This window comes from Meles meles, chromosome 16 (assembly GCF_922984935.1).
Source record: "Meles meles chromosome 16, mMelMel3.1 paternal haplotype, whole genome shotgun sequence".
Lineage (NCBI taxonomy): Eukaryota > Metazoa > Chordata > Mammalia > Carnivora > Mustelidae > Meles > Meles meles.
The window spans coordinates 55853375-55877704 of NC_060081.1; the positions used below are offsets into that span (position 1 = coordinate 55853375).

At 50.7% G+C, this 24330-nt stretch overlaps 1 protein-coding gene across 1 annotated transcript; it reads right to left on the reverse strand.

Moving 5' to 3' along the window:
- Window positions 1–11799: 11799 nt before the first annotated feature.
- On the reverse strand, window positions 11800–19111 carry NRSN2 (neurensin 2). The gene is made up of 3 exons (XM_045980201.1): window positions 19034–19111; window positions 15398–15592; window positions 11800–13502 (listed from the first exon to the last, which is right to left on the reverse strand). The coding sequence occupies exons 2-3, from the start codon at window positions 15581–15583 to the stop codon at window positions 13077–13079; spliced, it is 612 nt and encodes a 203-aa protein (XP_045836157.1). The 5' UTR covers window positions 15584–15592; window positions 19034–19111; the 3' UTR covers window positions 11800–13076.
- Window positions 19112–24330: the final 5219 nt, after the last annotated feature.

The following is a 24330-nucleotide window of genomic DNA, read 5'->3' on the forward strand; positions in this document are numbered from 1 at the left end:
AGCAGTGGTGCCTGCCCTCCAGGTGCTTGGTCTAGTAGGAGGACACAGAATGCCAGAGCTGGGGGCCATTATCTGGGTGTCATATGATACAAATCAGAGAGGGAAAGCATTTTGCCTGAGGTCACACTGTGGGTCAGTGATGGAACCAGGATTCACACCCCTGCCTCTTGTTTTTCTTTTTTTTCTTTTTTCTTCCAGGATATTTTGTCCAAAGTGACAGAAGTCAGCTGGGGGCAAGGAGCCTACAGGAATGTGGCACTTTTGAGAGGATAGATTTTTAAATATTTGTATTTATTCATATTTTTGGCTCAAAATTCAAAAGGCACAGTGAGTAATACTTGAAGTCTCCCTCCCATTCCTGTTTCCAGCCCCCTGGTTCCTCTTTCTGGGGGCAACCAATGTTCTTATATCTCCTTAAAGACATAGTGATGACTATCGTCTCTTTCATACACAGACGGGAGCATATCCTAGTGTTCCTACACAGGCAACTCCGAGCTAACTTCCTAGAAACAGAATTGCGAATTCAAAAATTTGACCACTTGTGCTTTTTTTTGTTTTGAAGCAGTTTCCACGCTCAACATGGAGCCCAACAAGGGGCTTGAACTCACAACACTGAAATCAAGACCTGCGCTGAGATCAAGTCGGATGTTTAACTGACTGAGCCACCCGGGCGCCCCTGGGTGCTTGCACTTTTAATGGAAATTTCTGGATGATCATCCATAGAGATTGTGTCAATCTACCTCCGGCTAGCAGAGGGTATGACTGCTTGCTTCCCCACAACTTCGACAGCACAGCGCCTTATCAAAGTTTTTGATTTGTACCAACATGAAGTGTTTTCATGAAGCTTCCCTATGTTTCTCTGGTTCTGGCGAATGAATCTTTTCACATTTTGCAGTGACAAAGCCAGATGGGGAAGAAGAACTAATCAAGGTCAGCACCTCCCAGCAGCCTTGGTGAGTGGTGAGCATCCCATCTGGGGAGGTGACCCAGCAGAGGTAGGAGGAGGCCAGGTGCTGGCCTGGCAGGGACTACGCTTCTGAGATAGGTTTCAGCTCCCTCTGCTTCCTCCATTCTCACCTCCCTTCCCCCTCCCAGACGTACCCAGGGGCTGGGCTGTCACTTCTCTCTCATCTCCTTCCATGTCTGCACCCCCACAGGCCACCCCAGAGTTCCCGCCCCTCCCTTGGGAAGCCCTTTTCCCTCTTCCTGTCGTTTGACCTTTCCTTGGCCCAGAGTTTCTGGAATGCCAGGCTCAGGTGACAAACAGCCCTCCTACTGGGCCCCACAAGACAGGGAAGAGTATCAGAATCTCAGGCTCTCTGCTACTGACACTTGGTGACCGTCAAGGCCACACCTCCTCATCGTGGGGCAGCAGACAGAGTGTGGGTCGTGTGTCCGGGTGTGCCCATGTGTGGACATTGCTGGGTATTGCACAGATGTGTGTCTCTCTGACCACCTGCAGTGAAGGAGAAACGGCCTGGGTCTAGAGCCAGGCCAGATCTAGGTTTGAATCCTTATTTAGCCGCCAGCCAGCAGTGTGACCTTGGGCCAGTTACTTGCCCTCTAGAAGCATCAGCTCCCGGTCTGAAAATCTGGAATGACAATCAAGGAGCTGGCTCCTGCCAGCCTTGCCTGCCTCCTTCCAACCCTCCCTCTCCCCCTCCCCCGTTCAGTCGGCTCCAAACATGCTCCTTTCCTTTTCTAGTCCTTGTACAAACCAAATTCGTCCTGCCTCGGGGCCTTTGTCCTTGTTGTTCCATATGCCCAGCTTCCTCCTCCTCCTCCTCCTCCTCCTCCTCTGGGTCTCAGGTCAAATGTCACCTCCTCAGAGAGGCTCTCCCTAACCATTCATGAAGCGTCATGCCCACCCTGGTCCCGGTGGTCTGTCTCTACTCCAGAGCCCTGTCTTAATGTATCCACAGCACCTGCCAAGGTTTGAAATCATCTCACTTATGTTTTTTTTTTTTTTTAAGATTATTTATTTATTTATTTATTTGACAGAGAGAGATCACAAGTAGGCAGAGAGGCAGGCAGAGAGAGAGGAGGAAGCAGGCTCCCCACGGAGCAGAGAAGCCTGATGCGGGGCTCGATCCCAGGACCCTGAGATCATGACCTGAGCCGAAGGCAGCGGCTCAATCCACTGAGCCACCCAGGCGCCCCTCACTTATGTATTAAATTATTTATCATCTGCATTCCTAACCCCACCAGAAACAACAAACCTGGAGGGCAGCGAAGCCTCCTCCTTCTGTCTAGCACAGAGCCGGGCCCCTACCAGGTGTTCAATGAATTGTCAAAAGAATGAATGTAGGGGCGCCTGGGAGGCTCAGTGGGTTAAAGCCTCTGCCTTCGGCTCGGGTCACGATCCCAGGGTCCTGGGATGGAGCCCCGCATCGGGCTCTCTGCTCAGCAGGGAGCCTGCTTCCTCCTCTCTCTCTGCCTGCCTTTCCACCTACTTGTGATTTCTGTCTTTCAGATAAATAAATAAAATCTTTAAAAAAAAAATGAATGAATGTAAAGTGCTCAGCACAATGCCTGACATATAATAAAAGTTCAGAATTGCCAGGTATGTTTATTATGTAAGTGCAAATGGCTGTCATTATTTATGGGCAATGCACAGCTTTGCTCAAAAATTCTTACAGCAAGTATCTATTTGATCCTGTGTGATGAAGAGTTATGAGAAAAACAGAAATAGGAGACCCAGGACCTGCTGTTGAGGAAGAGACAGGATCGCTGGGAAGACTAAGACTTTGGGAAAATAATAAGACTATTGAGATCATGATGCATTGCATTACTCTAACAAGACCGGAAGTGGCTATCACCACTCCGTTTTTGTCCATGAGAAGCCAGGGCTCAGAGAGGCTGACATGCCTAAGGTCACCCACCTAGTCTGAAGCATGAGGTTTAAGACAGTGCCTATGCCCACAGCGGGGACTCAGTGGCCAAAGGCATCACGCACCGGTTGGACTTCCCAGAGGTTCTTCTAGTGCTCGCAAGGCAGGACACAAGCCTGGGCACACCGCCCCCCCGACGACTGGGCACCCAGGTAGAGGCCCAGGGCTGCTCGTGTTCCTCACAACTCAGGGCTCCTGGTGGAGAGGTCTGTGTGAGGGGCCCGAGGAGTCTGTCTGCTAGGAGGCCTATACCCCTGGGCTCCAGGGTCTGGGCTGAGGGGGGCCTTTGTTCTGTGGTTGGAAGGGACAGGATAGGGTCAAGTGGAGGCCTGGGAGGGCAGGAACAAGGCCACACTTGTGCTTATGGGGCACACGTACACACCAAGCTACAGAGGCACTTGTGGACGCCTGCATACACACCACACCTCTTGCACACTCTTCTCCCCACAGATACACGGATGACTGCTCACACTGGCGGAGCCCTCCCAGGTCCTCGGTCTGACTGGAGCTATTTGAGTTCTCTGGGCTTGGCAACAGCAGGCTCAGTCCCACCCACCCAGCACCCACAGTGCCCAGCCCAAGGCAGGCACTCAAGATCCGTGGAGAAGCGCGGCACCTGGGTGGCTCATTCGGATGGGCATCTGTCTTTGGCTTTAGTCATGATCCCGGGATCCTGGGATCAAGCCCCACATCGGGTTCCTTGCTTGGAGAACCCTGCTTCTCCCTCTCCCTCCTGCTGCTGTTCCTCCTGCTTGTGCTCTCTCCCTCTCTGTCTGTCAAATAAATAAATAAAATTTAAAAATTAAAAAAAAATCTGGGGAGAAGATATTCCTTCCCTTCCTCTTTCCATCTTCTATTTATTAACCCCTCCGTTCCCTCCCTGCTGAGAGCCGTGAGGATCAGGCAATGGTGAGGCCCTTACCCCTCCCTCTGCACTCCCCCCTCCCTCACACAGCAAGCATCTGCTGAATGTGCATCAAATACCACAGCCTGACAGCTCTCCCCGTGCCAACCCTGGCCAGGGGGCCAAGCTGGGTACACACCCGGCGGACATCCTGTTTCCCTCCCTCTCCCTGCCTTGATCGCATGTCCGGGGCCAGATGCTTATGAAATCCCACGGGTTCTTCCATCACCAGGCTCCTGGTGGCCCGGTGCCCAGGGCTTGGCTTTGAGTCATGCGCTTTGGGGCTTGGCAAGGCCAGGACAGGAAGCTCACAGCCCTTAGTGATGCCAGCTCAGGCTGAGACTTGGAGTGGGGCCGGAGTCACGGGTCCCACCACCACTCAGGCCAAGGGAACATGCTTGTGAACAGACAAGTGGGGATATGGCCTGTAACAGGATATGATGTGTCCAAGGTCACAGGGAGTGTCCATGTGAAAATCCCACCATGGCACTATTCACTTCTGAACACATCTGCCCCGTAGTGGAGACAGGACTACAGGACCAGAGTCTGAATCCCAGCCATTCACTAGCTTTGTGACCTTGAGCAAGCCACTTCATGTCTCTGAGCCTTATCTTCACTTACACATAGTAGATGCTCAATAAATGTAGCAGCGGAAAAAAAATCAGCAGCAGTGTAAGTGCAAACACACACTGGGTGTATCAGCATGTCTACACACATACCATTAAAATAATTTACACACCTGTTGTGTGCACACACACGGATACTGGGACACACCCGCACACGTTATGTGCGTATCCAAAGGCTTGTGTAGGGGTCCGCTCATTCACATATGGACGCGTGTGTCTGTGAGCTCATTTGCACTGATTACTTTTTCCCAACAACATACACCATTCTCAAGGTGGTTTTCCAGAGGATTTTCCGAGCACTTGTCATAGGCAGGATAAAGTAGTGTGTTTATCTGGGTAAACGGGATGCCTGAGTATTTACCCAACACCCATATTCCTGCCTGTGTCTGTGTGGACCTGCGTGAGGGCTTGTGGGTATGACCTCATCGCTTCTCAGGTTGAAGGTTGATCACTTGGCAGAATCCGCGGGATGAGTATGTTTCTGTATCCATAGATGCCAGAGGTATGGGGCACTCTGGACCTGGACTGTCTGGGCTCAGATGTCGCCTGAGAAGCCTTGGGCAAGAGGTTCACACACCATGCTCAGATTCCTTTCCTGTGAGGTGAAGATAATGGTCACCATGCTACGGTGGTAGGAGGACAAAGAGAGTTCTTTTCTGTGAGGTACCGAGCACAGAGCGTGGGGCAGAGAAGCGCTGTGTGTATTGCTGTCTGAGTGTCTGTCCTCTGAGCTGTGATATTACCTGGTGCTCCAGCCGCAGCCCTGACTACGATATGCTGCCGTCGTCCGATCGTCCATCTGCAGGGCCGGCCTTTCCACCAGACTGTGACGGACGGCAGGACCGCATCTGAGTCATCCAGAAATATAACCTGTGCGTTTGCAGATGAGTTGCTGAGGTAACAGAGCTCATAAATACCCTGCTCATCTGAACTTCAGACTCCGCCTCTGGGGTCACAACAGCTGGCACTTATCAGGCACTATGACGTGCCAAGCACTGTCATAGCTCATAGGTCTTCAAACTATCTCAAGAGACGGCCATTCTGGTGGGCCCTATTTTAGAGCGCAAGAAACTGAGACTCGGAGGAGTTAGGGACCGCCTTGGCTCACACAGTGACTTGAACCCTGGCAGGCTGCCCCCCTCCTCAGCCTGCTCTCAACTTAGGAGGAAGGGTCAAGGGTCAGGGCATGGATGTTTCTGGTCATCTGCGCCTCCCACTAATGCCTTCCCCACCTCTACCAATATGGCTTCACTTCCTGTCTCACCCTGGGCCATCTCATCTCCCTGCCCTTCACAGCACCCCCAGAGGCCAGGCCGTGGCCTCAGCTCATGCCTTTTTGATCCAGTTGGGGGTGAGGTGCAGGAGCTCCTCTGAAGCTGGCCTTGAGAAGTCACCTCGTTGGTCCCCTGGGTCCATAGGGACAGAGAGGGGGGACCCAACACGCAACAGGAGGGAGGTGCAGCCTCTGGTGCTCAGGCTCTGGGAAAGAAAGGGGTAAAGCAGAAAGTGACCCTCGCGTCCCGCCCCAAGCCCGTCAGCCCCCCTCCCTCTTCCAGGGCCCCCACCTCAGCAAGGAGGGAATGTAGGCTACGGGAAACCCAGCTTCCCTCTGAGGAAGGGGAAATGGTCGGCCGGCTGAGCTGCCAGCCCCTCGAAGGAACACCAGAGGGCACCAGCAGCAGCTATGGGCTCTGTGTCTATTCGGTTCAGCCCCCCAGTGCCCTTTGGGTCTCCAGGAACCACCAAGGCCCAAGGCCTTGTGAATTCTCCTGCTGAGGGTGGCGCATCCTGCAACTGTCAACTCGGTTGGGTGATAACGTCATCCGAATCTCCCCTTACTGACACCCTTACTGATTGTCTGTCTACTTGTTCCTCATTTATTATTACAATCCGCGCCACAGGCTGGAATGTCCCAGGGAAGTCACCTGGGGGTCCTGTAGGGCTCCCCTAACTCCCTCGTTTCCTGGTACTTCCTTGGTTTTTTTCAGATGGGAGAGTGAACCTGATTCCTGCTACTCCATCTTTTTTTTTTTTTTTTTTTTTAAGATTCTATTTATTTCAGGGGCACCTGGGTGGCTCAATCAGTTAAGCATAGGCCTTCCGCTCAGGTCATGATCCCAGAGTCCTGGGATCGAGCCCCACATCGGGCTCCTTGCTCCACAGGGAGCCTGCTTCTCCCTCTCCCTCTGCCTGCTGCTGCACCCCTGCTTGTGCGCTCTCTCTCTCTGTGTCAAATAAATAAATAAATAAAATCTTTAAAAAAAAAAGATTCTATTTATTTCACAGAGAGAGCAAGATCACAAGTAGGCAGAGAGGCAGGCAGAGAGAGAGAGGGAAGCAGGCTCCCCACTGAGCAGAGAGCCCAATGCAGGGCTTGATCCCAGGACCCTGAGATCATGACCTGAGCTGAAGGCAGAGGCTCAACCCACTGAGTCATCAAGGCACCCCTCCTGTTACTCCATCTTGACAAGAAAAATTGTATTATCATCTTTTTTATTTAAAAAATAATTCTGTTTTGGGGCGCCTGGTTATGCCTTCTCTTCCACGTGGCAGGATAGCCACATTTGCCCCAGCTCGACTTCTGAAGGTGGTAGGCCTGAGAGCCACGCAGGCCATCTTATTCGAGGCTTTCCAAATGATGATGTCCTCTCCGTCATCTCACTTCTACACCCAAGACCAAAGAGCTATAAAGTAATGTTGGGGGCATCTGGGTGGCTCAGTTGGTTGGGAGTCTGCCTTCGGCTCAGGCCATGGTTTCAGAGTCCTGGGATTGAGCCCCAAGTCAGAATCCTTGCTCGGTGGGCAGCCTGCTTCTCCCTCTGCCTGCTGCAACCCTTGCTTGTGTTCTCTCCCTCTCTGTCAAATAAATGAATAAAATCTTAAAAAAAAATAATGTTAGATTTGCAGAAGAGTTGCAGAAATAATAGAGTTTGTAAATACCCTTCAGCCCTGTCTGCTCATTGTCCTCCAATCAGTGACAGTTTCCTGGTCTTTCCTTGTCTTTTGTCACCTTGGTACTTTTGAAGAGGGCTGGTCGGATATTTTGGAGTGTTTTCAGTTTGGCTCTCCCAAGGTCAGCCTGAAGTTATGGAAGTTGGGGTGAGGAACTCCACAGGGTGAAGTGTGGTTCCCATCGTATCATGTTAGGGGACCCTGTGATCTAGAGGCTTGTTACTGAGGGTGCTAACCTAATGGCTTGTTTCAGGTGGTGCCTGATAGATTCCTCCACGATCAAGTCTCTATTTTTCCCCTTTCCACATTCTATCTGTTGGAAGGTAAGTCCGGCTCACGCTCTGGGGCGGTGGGGGAACCAAGCTTCGCCACCTGGGGAGGAGGGCATCAGAGGACCTGGGGATGCATATTAAAGCTCCCACAGAAATGACCCACATTCACAGGGGAGGTAGTTGGAGACCACACAAATATCCCTTTTCACTTTAAAGTTTCACCTGCTGATCTGAGTGTTCATAGGTGGGTTTGGCCTGCAGCCATTACTATTACTGTGGTGCACTTGGGGCGATTTTTCTAATTCTCTCAATACTGTGTCTGTTAACTGGAACTCTCCTGTGAGGAAGATTTGTCCTTTCTCCCTCCTTCATCAAATGTATTTGATCAGTTACCTATATTTTTTTACGTTTTATTTTATTTTTTTAAAAAGAATTTATTTATTTATTTGAGAGAGAGCAAGAACATTCACGAGTGGGGGGGAGGGGCAGAGGGAGAAGGAGAAGCAGACGTCCCCCTGAGCAGGGAACCCAATGCTGGGCTGGATCCCAGGACCGCAAGATCACGACCTGAGCCGACGCTATGCCTTTTCATCTAACAGTATGACTTGGAGGTCAGTCCAGATCAGTACATTAAGATGTTCTCACTCTTCGACCTCGTGTTGCGGCGTATGAATGTGCCATGCTTTATTAATTAGTCCGCTGCTAATGAACATTTAGGTTGTTTGCAAAGGTTTTCTCTTACAAACAATACTGCATTTTTCTTCCTAACATGTGGAATTTACCTGACAGACATACCCGCATAAGGGAGGGGGGGACCAAAAGGCACGTGTATTTTCCATTTTGATATTGCCAAACTGCCTTTCTTGGAGTCTGCGCCAATCTACACCCTGTGCTAGTTTCCAGCCATGTAGGGTTGCTCTACATGGTTATCACAAACTACTGGCTCCAAACAGCATAAAGGTATCGCCTCACAGTTCAGGAGGCTGAAGTGTGAAATCAAGGAGTGGGCAAGGCCACCCTCCTTCTGAAGTCTTTAGGGAAGAAGACTTTTTGGATTCTTCTAGTTTCTGGTGGTTATAGGTGACCATTGCCATCCCCCGGCTTATAGGCACATCGTTCCAGACCCTGCCTCTGTCTTCAGGTGGACATCTGCCCTCTGTGTGTCTGGCATGTCCAAATCTCCCTTTTCTTTTCTTCTTAGGATGAGTTATTGGATTAGGGCCCATCTTAATCCAATAGGAACATTTTAACTTTATTATATCTGCAAAGACCCTATTTTAAAATAAAGTCACATTCACAGACTCCAGGTGGACGTGAACTTTGGGGAAACAATACTGAACCCAGTATACATCCCCCCTAGCAAAGTATGGACAGTGGAACAGCCCTCTTTAACACACTTCAAGGATTCACGCAACAGTCGGTGTTGGTGCAAATTAACTTTGGTTATTGGATTCTGCTTCTCTGAAAAGAGATTCCCTATGGGGGTGGGGCTTTGTGGGGTTACAGACCAGGGTTGGCTTCCTCCATGGCAGCTGGGAAGGAAAACTGAAGCGAGACATAGATATTCCGGGGGTGGAGGCCTACTTCCATTTCCGGGGCCATCTTTTCAGTGTGAAATTCCATCCCTGGTCCTGTCCAGCTGAGGGCACGAACTTAGAGTGTCCAAGTCATAGGTCACACGTGGCCTCTCAGGAGTTGAAGCTATCCCTGGGAATGTTTCCTCTTGCTCAATGCTCAGTCAAATTTTGAAACAGATTCTAATTTTTTAAAAAATATTTTATTTATTGGGGGCACTGGGGTGGCTCAGTGGGTTAAAGCCTCTGCCTTCGGCTCAGGTCATGATATCAGGGTCCTGGGATAGGGCCCCGCATGGGGCTCCCTGCTCAGCGAGGATTCTGCTCCCCCCCACCCACGCCTGTCTCTCTGCCTACTTGTGATCTTTATCTGTCAAATAAATAAATAAAAATCTTTAAAAAAAATTTTTTTTTTATTATTTATTTATTTGACAGAGAGATCACAAGTAGGCAGAGAGGCAGGTGGGGTGGGGGGATGCAGGCTCCCCTCTGAGCAGAGAGCCCGATGTGGGGCTCTATCTATCCCAGGACCCTGAGATCATAACCTGAGCCGAAGGCAGAGGCTTAACGCACTGAGCCACCCAGGAACCCCGATACTAATGTTTTAAAAATGGATACATCTATGGGGTGCCTGGGTGGCTCAGTCAGTTAAGTGCCTGTCTTTGGCTCAGGTCATGATCCCAGAGCCCCTGCAGCAAAACCCATGTCAGGCTCCCTGCCCAGCAGGAAGCCTGCTTCTCCCTCTCCCACTCCCCCTCCTTGGTTTCCCGGGATCTCTCGCTGTCTCTCTGTCAAATAAACAAATAAAATCTTTAAAAAAATTAAAAATGGATGCATCTCATATACAAATTTGGATTCTAACTTCTCTGGGAAAAAAAAAATCTGTTCACACTAAGCTCACAATTCCACAGGGCAACAAACATTCCTAAATAGGTTTGTTGGCACTCGGTATTGTCTCCCCAGCTCTGTGCCTTCAAACCAAGGGACAGTGCAATGCAGTGACCCAGACTGTGGACTCAGGAGCTCAACTGCTTGCGTTTGAACCCCAGCTCTGCCCCTTGCTACCTGTGCATCTTGGGTCAGCTACCCAATGTTCCCAAGCCTTCTGGTCCTCATCTATAAAACTACGATGGATTTAGTCAAGCCATTTTTATCAAGCATCTACTCTGTGCCAGGCGTTTTCTAGGCCCTTGGGGTATGTCAGCAAACAAAGTGAATGGAAGATCCTCCTTCTGGCGGAGACCACACTGGGGTAGACAGGTAACGGGGGTAGACAGGTAACGGGGGTAGACAGGTAACGGAAGCACATATAACAAATAGGTAAGCTGTAGAGTATACTGAGAGGGGACAAATGCCACAGGTTGTGGGGACGGAGAGAAGTCAGGTGAGGCTGTATTTGCAAGGTTGGCTAGCCATGGGTTGGATTTAGAGGGTGAGGAAAGACAGGAGCCAAGATGGCTCCAAGGGTTGGGCTAGAGCCAGCAGGGAGCTGGAGCACCGCCCTCTAAGGGGGGATGGAGGGGAGGGGGGGCTCAGCAGGGGTGGGTCTGAAGGACAGGGTTAACAGGAGCAGTTTGGGATAGTTGAGCCGGGGCTCAGCATGCGGGTGATCATGGTTGGTACAAACCTGCTGTCTAGGAGCCAGATTTGGGAATAATAGTCCTTACCTCATAGGTTGTTGTGAAGGTAAATGAATGAATGTGTGTCTGTTAGGCACTGAGAACAGTGTCTGCCCTCTGGTAAGTGCTCATAGGGGTTAGCTGTTTGCGTTGCCCTGGAAACGATCCCAGCTGGTGCCAGCTCCAGATCCCAGAGCTCTGGGCTCCAGGAGCTTACCTCCCCCTCGGGGATGGGGGCAGTGGGTTGTCAAGACGCTGGAGAAATCTCCTTTCCAACAAGTTAGTACTTATTTTTTTTATTTATTTAAAAAAGATTTTATTTATTTTGCAGAGAGAGAGAGCGCGCACACAAGCAGGGGGAGCAGCAGGAGAGAGAGAAGCAAACCCTTCACTGAGCAAGGAGCCTGATGCGGGGCTCAATAGGGGGCTTAATGGGGGGGGGGGGGCTCCATGCAGGATCCCGGGATCATGACTCCAGCTGAAGGCAGCCCTTAACCAACTGAGCAACCCAGGCGCACCCCAACAAGTTAGCATTTAAATCCTCCCTTTAAGTCGCCCCATTTCTCCGACCACTAGTTAACTCATCTGTAAAATGAAGATGAGGGGCGCCTGGGTGGCTCAGTGGGTTAAGCCTCTGCCTTCCGCTGAGGTCATGATCTCAGGGTCCTGGGATGGAGCCCCGCATCCGGCTCTTTGCTCAACAGAGAGCCTGCTTTCCCCCCTCCCCCCCACGCCTGCCTCTCTGCCTACTTGTGATCTCTCTCTGTCAAATAAATAAATAAAAACTTTAAAAAAAATTAAAAATAAAATGAAGATGATAGTCCCCTTTCCCAAAGAGTTATCGCGAGGAGCTAATGAGAAATAGTGGATTTAAGTGTCCAGCACACGACAGGAGCTCCTAACAGTCTTTTTTCCTCTCTATCCATGCCCCATGGTCAGGGAGAAAAGAAGTCAAGCCAGCATCCGTCCCAGCTCTTTATTGAAAGGGAAAGTAAGATGGAAGGGGTCCCGGGTGGGTAAGGGGCGTGGGGGCACAGGGGCAGTAGTGCCTGCCTGGTCGGGGAGAATGGAGGACCCTCCCAAGAGACCCCTCCAGGGTGGAGGTGCGGCGGAGAGGTGGTAGGTAGGGGCGGGATCCGTGGGCTCTTCTCTCCAGCTGTCTTGGAGCTCCCTCTAGTGGTAAGAACGGAGGTGATGCATCTGGCTGAGGAACCTGCGGGATGAAGGTTCTGGTGCCCCCAGGAGGACCCATTATGTTACAGGGTAAGGTCAGTACCTGTGGGTGATGGTTACTAAGTGGGCGGATTTTTAAGGGCAAAGACATCCCAGTTCTTCTGCCTCTCGGCTCTAAGAGACCAAATGCATGTCCAAATTCTCTTCTGAGCTACCTAGGACCATCAGGCCTCCAACCAGGCTCCCTGGACCACCTGCCTCCCACCCCTGGAGGTCCCCTGGAAGCCAGGAAAGTGTCCGGCAGGTCCCCTGTTCCAGCCATAGAACAAGAGCTGACCAAAGGGGAGGCAGAAGATGTGGGTCCCCATTCCTGCTGACTGCCAGCTTCCCTCAGCCACCTCGTCTGTAAAGTGACGCTAATAAGAGCCCATCATGGGCCAGACTCAGGGGCTCTGAGGCCAAAACGCACAGAAAGCATTCTGTAGGAGGCGACTGCTTCCTCACCATCCTGGAAGGGAAGTCCCACTGAGTGCTTTTGCCCCATCCGCAGGCATCCCAGAGCAGCTGTCAGAGGAAGGGGTCAGAGGACGAGAGTGACTCCACTACGCACTCCCTGACCCCAACTTTGTCTATGATAATGCTTATATCTGGGGGGAGGAAAGTCATGGAACTCTAGGATCTGATCCAAACCCCTCATAGTATGGAGACAGGAACTGATGGTCTGAAAGGAATAGGGGCTTCCCTGGGTCACACAGAGTAGAGTGGGGATAGATTGAGAGGGAAGTTTTCTGCTCCTGGAGGGTCTTGGGAAGGAAGGATAGGTGGAAAGTTCTGGGAGGACCTGGGGAAAGTTGGCATCTTGGAGGAGCTGGGGCCCAGTCCCTGGGAAGGGGCACTGGGGTTTGAGCTCCAGACTCTTTTGACCTGGAGTTGGGTCTTCTGATAGGTGGAAGGGACTCCTGCTGAAAGGGAGAAGTTAGGGAGACAACTGGAGGGCCAGGTGTGGTGGGACAGAGGAATGGCCCAGACCCCAGGTCTGGCTCCTCCTCTGGCCTTGTGGGCAGCTCAGGAGTCCCGCTTGGGCTGGATGGTCTGCACAGAGGATTGCCCAAAGGGGCTGGCAGGTGGTGAAAACCAACACTGGCCATTGGCATCACGGAAGATGGGGGACAGCTGCTGCTCTGGCTCGTCCCCGAAGATCTCCACGTGGCCATCAGCTTCGGTGTCCAAGGGTTCTGCCTTGGTGTCCTGGCTCAGCCAGCCAGTCATGGCCCAGATCAGGCAAATGGCCAGCAGGATCCCAGCCGCCATGCAGAGAGCTGTGCCTGCCAAGCGGCAGATGCTCAGGGCCCGGTTGTAATCAGCTGCCCGCTGATCCAACACCAGGAATCCCCCCTCTCCAATGCCCTCCAGCTTGGGGGGCACTGCATAGCCGGTGGTCAGGGCCGCCACACCCAGCAGCAGAAGCAGGGTTCCCGAAGACAGAGTGATCTGGAGAGAGGCAGACAGATTGGGAGGTAGTCAGGGTCAGCCCGACTAGTGATCCCAACTAGACTTAACGGTAACAACTTGGTCTAACCTTAAGAGATGGGAATCACAGGGAAGTCACAGAATACACTTCCTGGGATCAAACTGATAAGGGGCACCAACTGTCATGTTCTACTTGGAGTCTTGAAAGCCCTAGATCAACATCTTTCCAACTCCCACTTAGCAGTAGGTTTTTCCAGTACCTTGAGTTTCCTTCCATCATTATTTGGGTCCCATCTCATGTCTGTATCCTGTCTGCCCCCTTCCTGCAGTCGGGATAACACCTACACATCCCTCAGATCTCATCTCAAACTCACCTCCTCCGGGAAGCCTTCTGGGATGCCCCTGGCCTGGGTCAGGTCCCCTGCTTTGCATTGGTACAAACACTGTGCACACTTTTTCTTCAGTGCACTCACCAAGGTGCACACTTGAACATGGACTTTCGTTACTATGTAAGTGATATCTGCCTGTCCCACTGGAATGAGAGACTGGAGAGCCAGGAGAACAGACACTGTCTGTTTTGGGTCACTAGGTGTCTTCCTAGCACGATGCTGGTAGAGCAGTAGCTGAGTGCATGTTTGCAGAATGACTACATGAACCACAGCTAGGAGCTCCTAGAGGAGAAGGACCTCATCTTAAATTCTCTGTCCTCAAGAGCCTAGGACATTGCCTGGCAATTAAAAGATACTCAAAGTTTTAAAATACATACTCACTTTCTCCCGGGAATCTTCCCTGCTCACCCCAGGTCCTGAGAGCATTTCCCTTCCTGGCACCCTCTGATCACTTGGCCTGAGATCTCCAGATCTTTACACTTTGCCTCCCCAGTAGAGTGAAGGCTTTTGAAAGCTGAGGGGAAGGGCTCTTTGCCTCAATCTCCTTATAGTATTTAGCAAAGAGCTATGCCCGTTGTAGGGACTCCGCTTACTGCCACTTCCACCCCTTTCCCTACACTCTGTGCCCTCACTGACCACTCTCCCTGGCTATTAGAGACACTCACTGTTCCTCTCCTCCACTGCCCTTGTGACGGTACCCCAATAAGTCATTGAGAAACCACAGGAAGAGTTAGCTGAGATGAACCCCACTTCCTTCCAGTCAGTGTATACTGTGCCCCCTGGCCACAGTAATTAGTTCAGAGACAGGCAAGTGATCCAATCAGAGCCAATGCAATGCTTGACAGGACTCCTGGAAATGAAAAGCAGTGTTTCTTTTCTGAAGGAAATACTGGAGGAAATTCTGATTTCCCGAGGACGGTGTGGAGTGAAAACGCTGAGGGTCAGAATGGTAGCAGCTACTTGGAGAACATGTGCGTAGATTCTGCAGCTAAAGGGGCCACACGGGCGGGGCTACCATGGGGAACCTGAAGACTAAGAGAAATCTTGAACTGCTGGATTGAACTTTGCCTGAAGTTGCTCAATCTCTGGTCTTTTCAATAAAGTGAGCGATATTTTCCCTTCCCTGTTTAAGCCCACTTGAGGTTTTTGTTTTGTTTTTTTAAGATTTTCTTTTTAGGTAATCTCTATCCCCAATGTGGAGCTCAAACCTACAACCCCAAGATCAAGAGTCTCACGTTCTACCAACTGAGCCAGCCCGGTGCCCTAAATATGGTTTTGAATAACTTATCAACAGTAGCCGTTTGCCAATTTTTTAAAAAGTAGGTTCCACATCCAATGTGGGGCTTGAACTCACGACCGTGAGATCAAGAGTCACACGCTCTACCAGCTGAGTCAGCCAGGTGTCCCCTAATTGGGTTTTTGTTGCTTGTACCTGCTATACCATCCACTGATTTTTTCCATCCACTGATCCCATCTCCTCCCTGCAGCCCTGAGAAATCCCAGGAGTTGCTCCTCCTCTGGCCTTACCTTCCAGCACAGTGTGGGCCAGGGTCGGCGGGGACACAGGATGGGAGGCCCCTCAGGGTCATCGCTGAGGGCCGCACCTGCACAGTCTTCGTAGAAGAGGTGCAGGTAGGAGCGGACCCCATACCATTTGCCATCTTCCACCTTGGGGCCACGGCTACAGCTGCAGGAACGGTCACAGCCTGGCATTGTGGATCTCTGTGGGGGAAGCAAGGTGCAGACAGGGGGAGAGATCCGTGAGACCCTCCCAGACCCCCGGAATTTTTGTGCGTCATCCACTTTTCCTCCCCATTTTAGATAACCCACACTCATTACGCAGCCTGGCCTTCTAGATACTGGTCTGTCTTTCCCTAAGTACGCTGTGAATGAGCCAATGCATAGGGGCACTAAGACCAGTGCTTAACAATTATAGATGCCAGTAAATGTGCTTGTTTAATCTGGAGGCCACCCAGTGGCTGGGACTGTGGGTTCTGGGGGTCTGACTGTCTGGATCGGAATCCCAGATCTACCACTTCCTGGCTGTGTGACCTTAGACAAGTGCTTTCACCTCTCTGAAACTTGGTTTCCTTACCTGTAGAGCAGGGCTAATAATCACCCCTGCTTCACACAGTTGCTATATCTGAGGCCAAGGAATGGCACCAGTTGTCATTACCATTACTGTAATTTCTTCCTTATTTTTATTCTAAACTTTTTGAGCCCTGTATCTGGAGTAAGAGGTTCTCATCCCCACCTTCTCTCAAAATCTTCCCCTCTTCCCAGTACTCCTGGGGGTAACTGTCATGGCTGACACTTGACCAATCAGGCTGAGCTCCCAAGGTGCAAGGCTCTAAAAAAATCCTACCCGGGGCTGTCCCTCACAAGGCAAGAGCTTCCAAGTCCCAAATCATCTTGACTCCAAAGGAGGTGAAAGCCAGGGTCCCTCTTAGTCTCAGGGTGTTTTTTTTTTTATTTTTTGAGGATTTTTCACAAGCAGGAGGAGTGGGAGAGGGAGAAGCAGGCTCCCCGCTGAGCAGGGAGCCCGATGTAGGGCTTGATCCCAGGATGGTGAGATCATGACCAGAGCAGAACGAAGGCAGATGCTTAACAACTGAGCCACCCAGGTGTCCCTTGGGGGGTGTTTAGATTTCTAGGGAAACTTATCTAAGAACCCCTCCTTTTAGAATAATACTTTTTTTTTTTGAGGTATACTTGGCATATAACATCATATTCGTTTCAGGTATACAACATGATTCGGTATTTGTAATGATCACCATAACAAGTCTAGTTAACCTCTGTCACCATACCTAGTTACCAATAAATGTCTTTCCTTGTGAGAGACGCTTTAAGATCTACTCTCTTGGCAACATTCAGATATGCAATACCGTATTATTAACTATAGTCACCAGGCTACACATTATATCCTCAGGACTTATTTATTTTGTAACTGGAGTGTGTACCTTTGACCCCCTTCACACATTTTGCCCTGCCTCTGGCATCCGCTTATCTTAAGAATCTCCCTTTTAACTGAGGGAGACACTGAGGGCTTGGTAATGGAAGGTACTTGTGTATCTACACACCCAGAGGACTAAAACCAAAGTGGGGGATGAGGAGAAGGGTGGGCTTGGGGAGGCGAGTTGTTTGTACTGGGAAAGGACTGGGGTCCTGCATCAGCACCCCTGAGCGGCTTCAAACAAAATAAAGCAATGAGCAGGGCGCCTGGGGGCCTCAGTTGGTGGAGCTTCCGACTCTTGATTTCAGCTCAGGTCATGATCTCAGGGTTCGTGAGATTAAGCCCCCATGGGCTCAGCATGCAGTGTCTCTTGAGATTCTCTCTTTCCCTCTCCCTCTACCCCTTGCCCTATTCATGGGCGAGCTCTCTCTCTCTCTCTCTCACTAAATACATAAAATCTTAAAAAATAATAATAAAGCAATGTGCTCACACTGAAGGATAAGACAAATTTCTGGACCTCCCCCCAATTTCCGATCAGATGTAGCTTTCAATTTCCTGCATAGAGAGACTCACTAGCACACACACACACACACACACACACACACACAAATCAAACAGAGACATACCACAGACTGATGAACAGACACACACACCTGAGGCACACACCAACATGGATACACAAACATAACAGAGACATACTGAGACAGGCACATATATACTACCTAGAGACATATTCAGGTAGACACACATAGCACCGAGAAACAGACACACAGACACACCACACACAAAGACACTCCCCGGAGAAACACACACATAGATACACACACACACAGAGCCCAAGTGTGTGTTGGGGTGATTCTTGGAGCCCCCACGGATCACACAAGCGCCAGAAGTTCTCTTCTTATAGCCTGTCTCTAAATCGCAGTTCTTCACAACCGTCACCCACAACTCAGGGAAAAAGAGAAGAAAAGGAAAAGACAAGGAAAAAAAAAGTTTTGGACAGAGAATGGAAAAAGACACAGACCAAAAACGAAAGATAAGGAAGAAAGCAAGTGGTCCCGCGAGAGAGCAGGAATCTCTCTGGGAGGTGGGTGGGGCGAGGCCCCGAGGGGTGTGGCCACTGCAGGAACCTCCCCGGGCCCGGGCCCTAGGGAGGCCTAGGTGGGGAGAATGAACTGGGGCCTCGGGGCAGTCAGAATCAAAGCAGCAACTATTAATTAAAGACCTAGGGGAGGGGGCAGGGAAGAGAGGCTCGGGAATTGGTCTGGGTTAGCTCCTCCCCTGCAACTCACCGTCCCTCAACCCCAAATATTCCTAATCACTCAATCTTGCTGGCGCTGGAGAAGGAAGGTGACCTTGACGCAGCCTCCCGCTAGGCCTGGCCCCTCCTCCTCCCGTGTTAAGGTTGCTAGAAGGCGGTCTGGCGGTCAGGGGGAGGGAGAGAGAGGATGCTCCGGACACCGCTCGAGTACCCGGGACGTGGGTTGCCATGGGAACCGCTGGGGAGGTGTCCCTAGGAGAGGGGAGGGGGAAGGAGCTCAGTGTGAAAGGAGCGGGAAGAGAAGGGGGGCTACAGGGTCGGAGGGGGGAGACTGCGGCGGAGGCGAGCGGAGGGAGAAGTACGCGAAGGTGATAGGCGCAAGGGCCTGAAGATGGTTGGAATCTATTGCCTGAAGGGCCTCATTCAGTTCTCCTTTCCAGACCCCAATCTGGACCCCCACTGCCCATTCCAGTGTCCGGCGCTGCGGGGGTTGGGAGAAGGGGCGCCCTCGTGGGGGGCAAGGCCAGGGAAATCGGGCCAATTCCTCCCTCTCGCTACCGCACCGCTGTTTCTGATAGGACCACCAGTTCCCTGGCCGAGATAAACCTTACCATTTCCCCCAGGGGAAAGGGGGAAACTGAGGCACAAAAGGGTGGGAATAGGTTTTTAATAAAGAGGTGGGTGGGGGTCTTGTCCTCCGAAGCCTCTGCCTATCCTCTCAGCATTGAGGTATCTCTGGGAGACGGGGCTGGTGAGATCTCTGCCCCCTACGACTTTTCTGGGACCTCACCTCCCAAAGCTCGAGGCACACCAAGGCTTGGGCGCCGCCGTCCCGTCCGAGGTTGGACGTGGCGGGGCTGGGGATGCGGGCTGAGGTGGGGTTCCCCGGAACCCGGGAGAAGGCGGGGTGGGGGGTCGGGGCGCGCGCGTGGAGCCGGGCTGAGCTCACCTCTCTGCCTGCTGTCTCCGCCGAGCGGGAGCCAGAGCGAGAGCCGAGCAGAAGCTGGTTCTGTCGGCGCCTGCGCCGCAGTCGGGGGGCGGGGGTGATACGGGGCTGGGGGGTGAGGGGGGGCACCCGCCCGCCCCAAGGGCTGGCTCTGCAGATTGCGGACCCCTGCAGAATGAGAGCCCCTGTCTCCTTCCAGAGTTCCCTTCTCTCTCTGAGACCCCAGGCCGCTCGCGGAAACCCCATCGCCTCCCCAGAACGCACCCCCTCCTGCAGTCCCTCAAACTCCTGATCCGACTCTCCATCACTCCCTCAATCTCCCACCCCTCTCCCTGAAGACCCTTGCTTCACGGAGCTGTCATTTCCTTATTGTATCCTCAGCCTCCTCTCTGGGTCTCCATCCCCTTCATGGAGCCCCTCGCCATAAGTGTACAAGTGCTCATCTTGTTGACCCCCCCCCCCCAATTTCTCCACAGATTCCAGTCTCTCTCTCTCTCTCTCTCTCTCAGCTCTCACCCATGGCTGAGACCCTCTCCCTCTCAGGAGCCTCTTACTGAGGCCCTCACCTGTCACTGAATCCCTCATCCTCTCTTCATTCTCTTTCCCTCTTTGAGCCACTGGCCCTTGCTAAGGCTCAGCTCCTCTTATCTCAAAAAGGAAGTTGAGGCTGGGGAGAAGGGGTTGGGAGAGAAACTTCCTTTCCCCTCTGGAAGGAACAAGTGAGATAGCCTCCCTTGTTCTCTCTCCTAACCTACCTTCAGTTCTGCCCCAGGCAGTGTGTGCCTTGTGTCCCCTCTCTCTGGAGAACCAGCCCTTGCCAGACAACTGTGTCTACTTCATTCCTTGTCATGAGCCCACAGCCTTGATTTTGTCTTACACTTGCTGTGTGGTCTTAGGAAAGTCACGGCACTGCTCTGAGCTTCATCAAACACCATTGCACACACATGCCTTCATGCCTTGAGCAACCATTCTGTCTTTCCACGTGCTGGGGGCTGGGGATACAGAGATGAATGAATTCCAAGATGAGGCCAGATCTTTTTCATTCACTATTGTATCCCAGAGAGTCGTGTAGTGTTTGGCATTGACTAGGCACCTCAATCGATATTTATTGAACATAGACTAGTAATAATAACAAATATATGGTTTGTTATGTGCAAAGGGCTTGTCTAAGTGTTTTACATGTACTACTTACTCATTTTACTGTGTGTGTGAAACAGACACAGACAGACAGAAACAGAGACAGAGAGAAGAAGTCCTAGAGCCCAAAACTAAAGACCTTGAGCAGTGACAGGAGATGATGCTGGAGAGGTAAGCATACACAAGACCCTTCAGGGCCTCATAAGCCAAGGTAAGGAGTTTGCAGTTCAACCCAAGGGTCATGGGGACCCATGGAAGCTTTGGAAGGAGGGATGTGTTCTGAACTGCACACTGAAAAGATCCCTCTGGCTGCTGATCCCTCTGGAGAACAGGCTAGAATGCTTCAGAGAGGAAGCAGAGAGATCCGAGAAGAGCCTCCATATTAGAGATAACTATGACTTGGCCTAGTGGGCTTGCAGAGAAATGAATGGATCCAAGAGATGTTAGGGGGTAAAATGAACTACAGGAATAGCGAAAGATTGGAAACAACCTGATCTAGTTTTAAACACAGCAACGAATTCCTTAGCACTTCTCCTGTGGAGAGATGGGATCTACGTACCCTCTCTTTGTATCTTGTGTGAGCTGATGACTGCGTGGGGCAAGTGATGGTCCAACTTCTAAGGTTAGGACATACAAGGTCATGTACTTCCCTTAGAACTCTGGCTCTTGGGGACCCAAGAAGCCATGCAAGATGTCTGTCTAGCTGGAGGTAGACACATGGAGAAGCCCATATGAAGTTGCTTGTCCCAGCTAGGCTTGGCCTTTGAGTCGCCCCAGTTTAGTCATCAGACAAGTGAAGAAGCAACCAGATGATTCCAGTCCGGAACTGTCTGAATCACGTTCAGCTCTGATAATAATGGGAAAGGGGATTGATGAGGTTCTAGAGGTGATGGGAAGGGATGAGGTCAAGTGTACAGGAGGGATGAGATTTGAGCCAGCCCAGGAAGGATCAGTATCCTCTGAGACCCAGGAGAAGGAGGGAAGGTGGCCACAGTGTGGTGGTTATGTGTTGAACTCTGCCTGAAAGAGACCCAGGTTTGAATCTTGATTCTGCCACTCACTATTTGCATGATTTAACTTCTCTGAGCCTCTGTTTCCCTGACCACGAAATAGAGATATTAGTGGTTGCTTCTCAGAGGGTTTGTAAGAGTGAAATGAGATGTGCATCGAAGACCCTTAGTGAAGCACCTTGGCACAGAGTCAGACCTCAACAAATGATTGTTGTTGCTACTGCTATTATTGGTGCATTAGTTTATAGGTAAGGAGGGCAGGGAGTTGAATGACAAGACATCTGATAAATTGAATGCTCTGGACAAAAACAAGAAGAATCGTCTATTAAGAAAGAATGGTTTTAGGGGTGCCTGGCCAGCTCAGTCAGTGGAGCATGTGACTCTTGATCTTGGGGTTGTGAGTTTGAGCCCCATGCTGGGTGTAGCAATTACTTAAAATGTTATAATATTAAAAAAGAAAGAGAAAGGTTTTAGTTCAACAGGAGGCTTAAAAAGGGCAGTGGGACAGACACAAAAGGCCATATATTGTATGTTTCTATATAGATGAAATAGCCAGAGTCAGAAAATCTGTAGAGGCAGAAAACAGATTAGTGTTTCCTAGTGGGTGGGAGAAGGGAGGAATGAGGAATGACTGCTTCATGGGTTTCCTTTTAGAGTGATAGAAATATTCTGGCCTAGATAGTGGTGATGGGTGCACAACTCTGAATGTATCATCACTAATGACAATTTTATGTTATGTAAGTTTGTCTTTTCAAAATGTGGTCAAGAGTTGGAATAATCAATAATGATGGTGGTGGTGGTGGTAACAGATGTTACTTACTGAGCATTTACTAGGTGCCAGCGTAATTTATCTTCTCAATAACCTTATGAGGTCACTTGGCTGAGGTCACCCACCTGAGGTCATTCGGTCACGATGCAGCAGAATCTGAATTTGCTCTGACGGCTCTGAGGCCAAGATCTGTAGAGGCAATGGCGTGCATGGCTGTGACTTTCTTTGGCAGTGTCAAGGAGAAATGGGAATGAAGGAGGCTGCTGGTACTCCGGTTCTTGGGGGAGGGGGTCTCCTAGACAGGTGGGGACAGAAAGGAGGGGTGAATGGGAATGCAGAGGAGAAAACAGATCCCATAATGAACCTCAGGATGGATCCTGGCTCCATGGGGAAGGATGCCAAAGGCAGCTGAGAAAGAGAGCAGATGGAACTGGAGAAGATGCAGGAATTCCATACGGAGGAGCTCAATGAAGTCCAAAAATAGGTATATGGGAAGAAAGGGAGCCTGAGGTCAGAGTGTGGGATGCTGTAGTTAAACATTTTATATGTAGAACCCTGTAAGAGATGAGAAGGTTTACTAAGCCAGTGTTATCCAACAAGGATAACTGCAAGGGTGGGAATGGTCTAGATCTGTGCTGTCTGAACAGAATCCACTGGCCATATTTGGCTATTAAGCATTTGAAATGTGGCTAGTGAGGCTGATGATTGAACTCTAAATTTTATTTATATTAATTACTTTATTTACTACTTTATTTTTAAGTAGGCTCTACGTCCAACATGGGGCTTGAACTCACGGCCCCGACATCAAGAGTCACACGCTCTACCCGCTGAGGCAGCCAGGTGCCCCCTGACCTTAATTACTTTAAACTCAAGTTAAAATAGCCACGTGCTGCTAATGGTCGTCATATTGGACAGTCAGGTGTCAGTGGGACAAATCTTGCTGCCAGGGCCCTACTTTGAGCATGACTGTCAGCTCAGACTCCCATCATCCATCCCCTTTTACCTGGTGTTTTTGCCCTGGCCCATAGTGGTCTCTTCTCTACATTGTAGCCACAGTGATCCTTAGAGCATGAGTCAGATTCTCATAGAGGAGTCTCATTCCCTGGTCAAAACGCTCTAATGGCATCTCATCTTACTCAGGGCAAAAGGAGAAAACTGTGGTGGATTAAAGATGGCCACAGGGTGCCTGGGTGGCTCAATGGGTTAAGCCTCTGCTTTCGGCTCAGGTCATGATCTCAGGGTACTGGGATCGAGTCCTGCATCGGGTTCTCTGCTTGGCGGGGAGCCTGCTTCCTCCTCTCTCTCTCTCTCTCTGCCTGCCTCTCTGTCTACTTGTGATCTCTCTCTGTCAAATAAATAAATAAAATCTTTTAAAAAATTAAAAAAAAAAAAAGATGGTCACAAACTCTTTGTCACTCTGCCTTTCAAAAGGTGAAGTTTCTTTCTCCTCAACCTGAGCTGGCCAGGCCATTGCTTCAACCAACCGAACATGGCAAAAGCAATGCTGTGTCTGTTCTGGACTTAGTTTTCAAGAAGACCAGCTTCCTCTTCCCTCCTCTCGGAACACTCACTTCTGGAAAGCTCCCTCTTGGGCCCCAGTCCCCATGCCGAAGAAGCCCAAGCCACATGGAGAGGTCCCATGCTGGTGCTCCAGCTGACAGTGCCGGCCAGACCTCTAGCCCACAGCCAGCCCCAAATACTGTATCAGTCGGCATGGTGTGAGCCAGTCCTCTCGGACACGTCCGCCCACTTGAGCCCCCAGATGACATCACGTGAGCAGAAGAACTATCCCACTGAATCCTGTAAACCCGCAGGATCATGAAAGATAACAGAACAATGTTAAGCTGTTAAGTTGAAAGATGGTGTATTACACAGCAATGACTATCCCAAACCAGTTCTTTTTTTTTTTTTTTTTAAGATTTTATTTCTTTGACAGATACAGAGAGAGAAAGAGAGCGAGCACAAACAGGGGGAACTGCAGGCAGAGGGAGAGGGAGAAGCTGGTTCCCTCTGGAGCAGGGAGCCTGACACGAGACTCCATCCCAGGACACTGGGATCATGACCCGAGTTGAAGGCAGATGCTTAACTGACTGAGCCACCCAGGCACCTCCAAACCACTTCTTACTAGGACCTATGATTGCCCTTTCCCCACAACCTTACTTACCTCTGTGTTCTCTTCTTCCATTCCCTCACTCACCGCTCCAGACCCACCAGCATCCTTGAGTAAACTAAGCCCATCAAACGAACCCCTATCTCAAGGTGTCAGGGCCTTTGTACTTGTTTCTCTGCTTTATTGCTTCTTCTCCAGATATCTGCATGGCTAGCTTCTGGCTTTATTCAGACCTCTGCTCATAAAAGGCTTTGTTTGAACACTTTGGTAGAGA

Bases quoted from the DNA above. Each gene is read 5' to 3' on its own strand.
- NRSN2 (XM_045980201.1), bottom strand. From the start codon at position 15,583: ATGCCAGGCTGTGACCGTTCCTGCAGCTGTAGCCGTGGCCCCAAGGTG. The intron at 13,503-15,397 runs GTAAGGCCAGAG...GCCTCTCTCCAG, and splicing joins GGCCCACACTGTGCTGGAAG to ATCACTCTGTCTTCGGGAAC.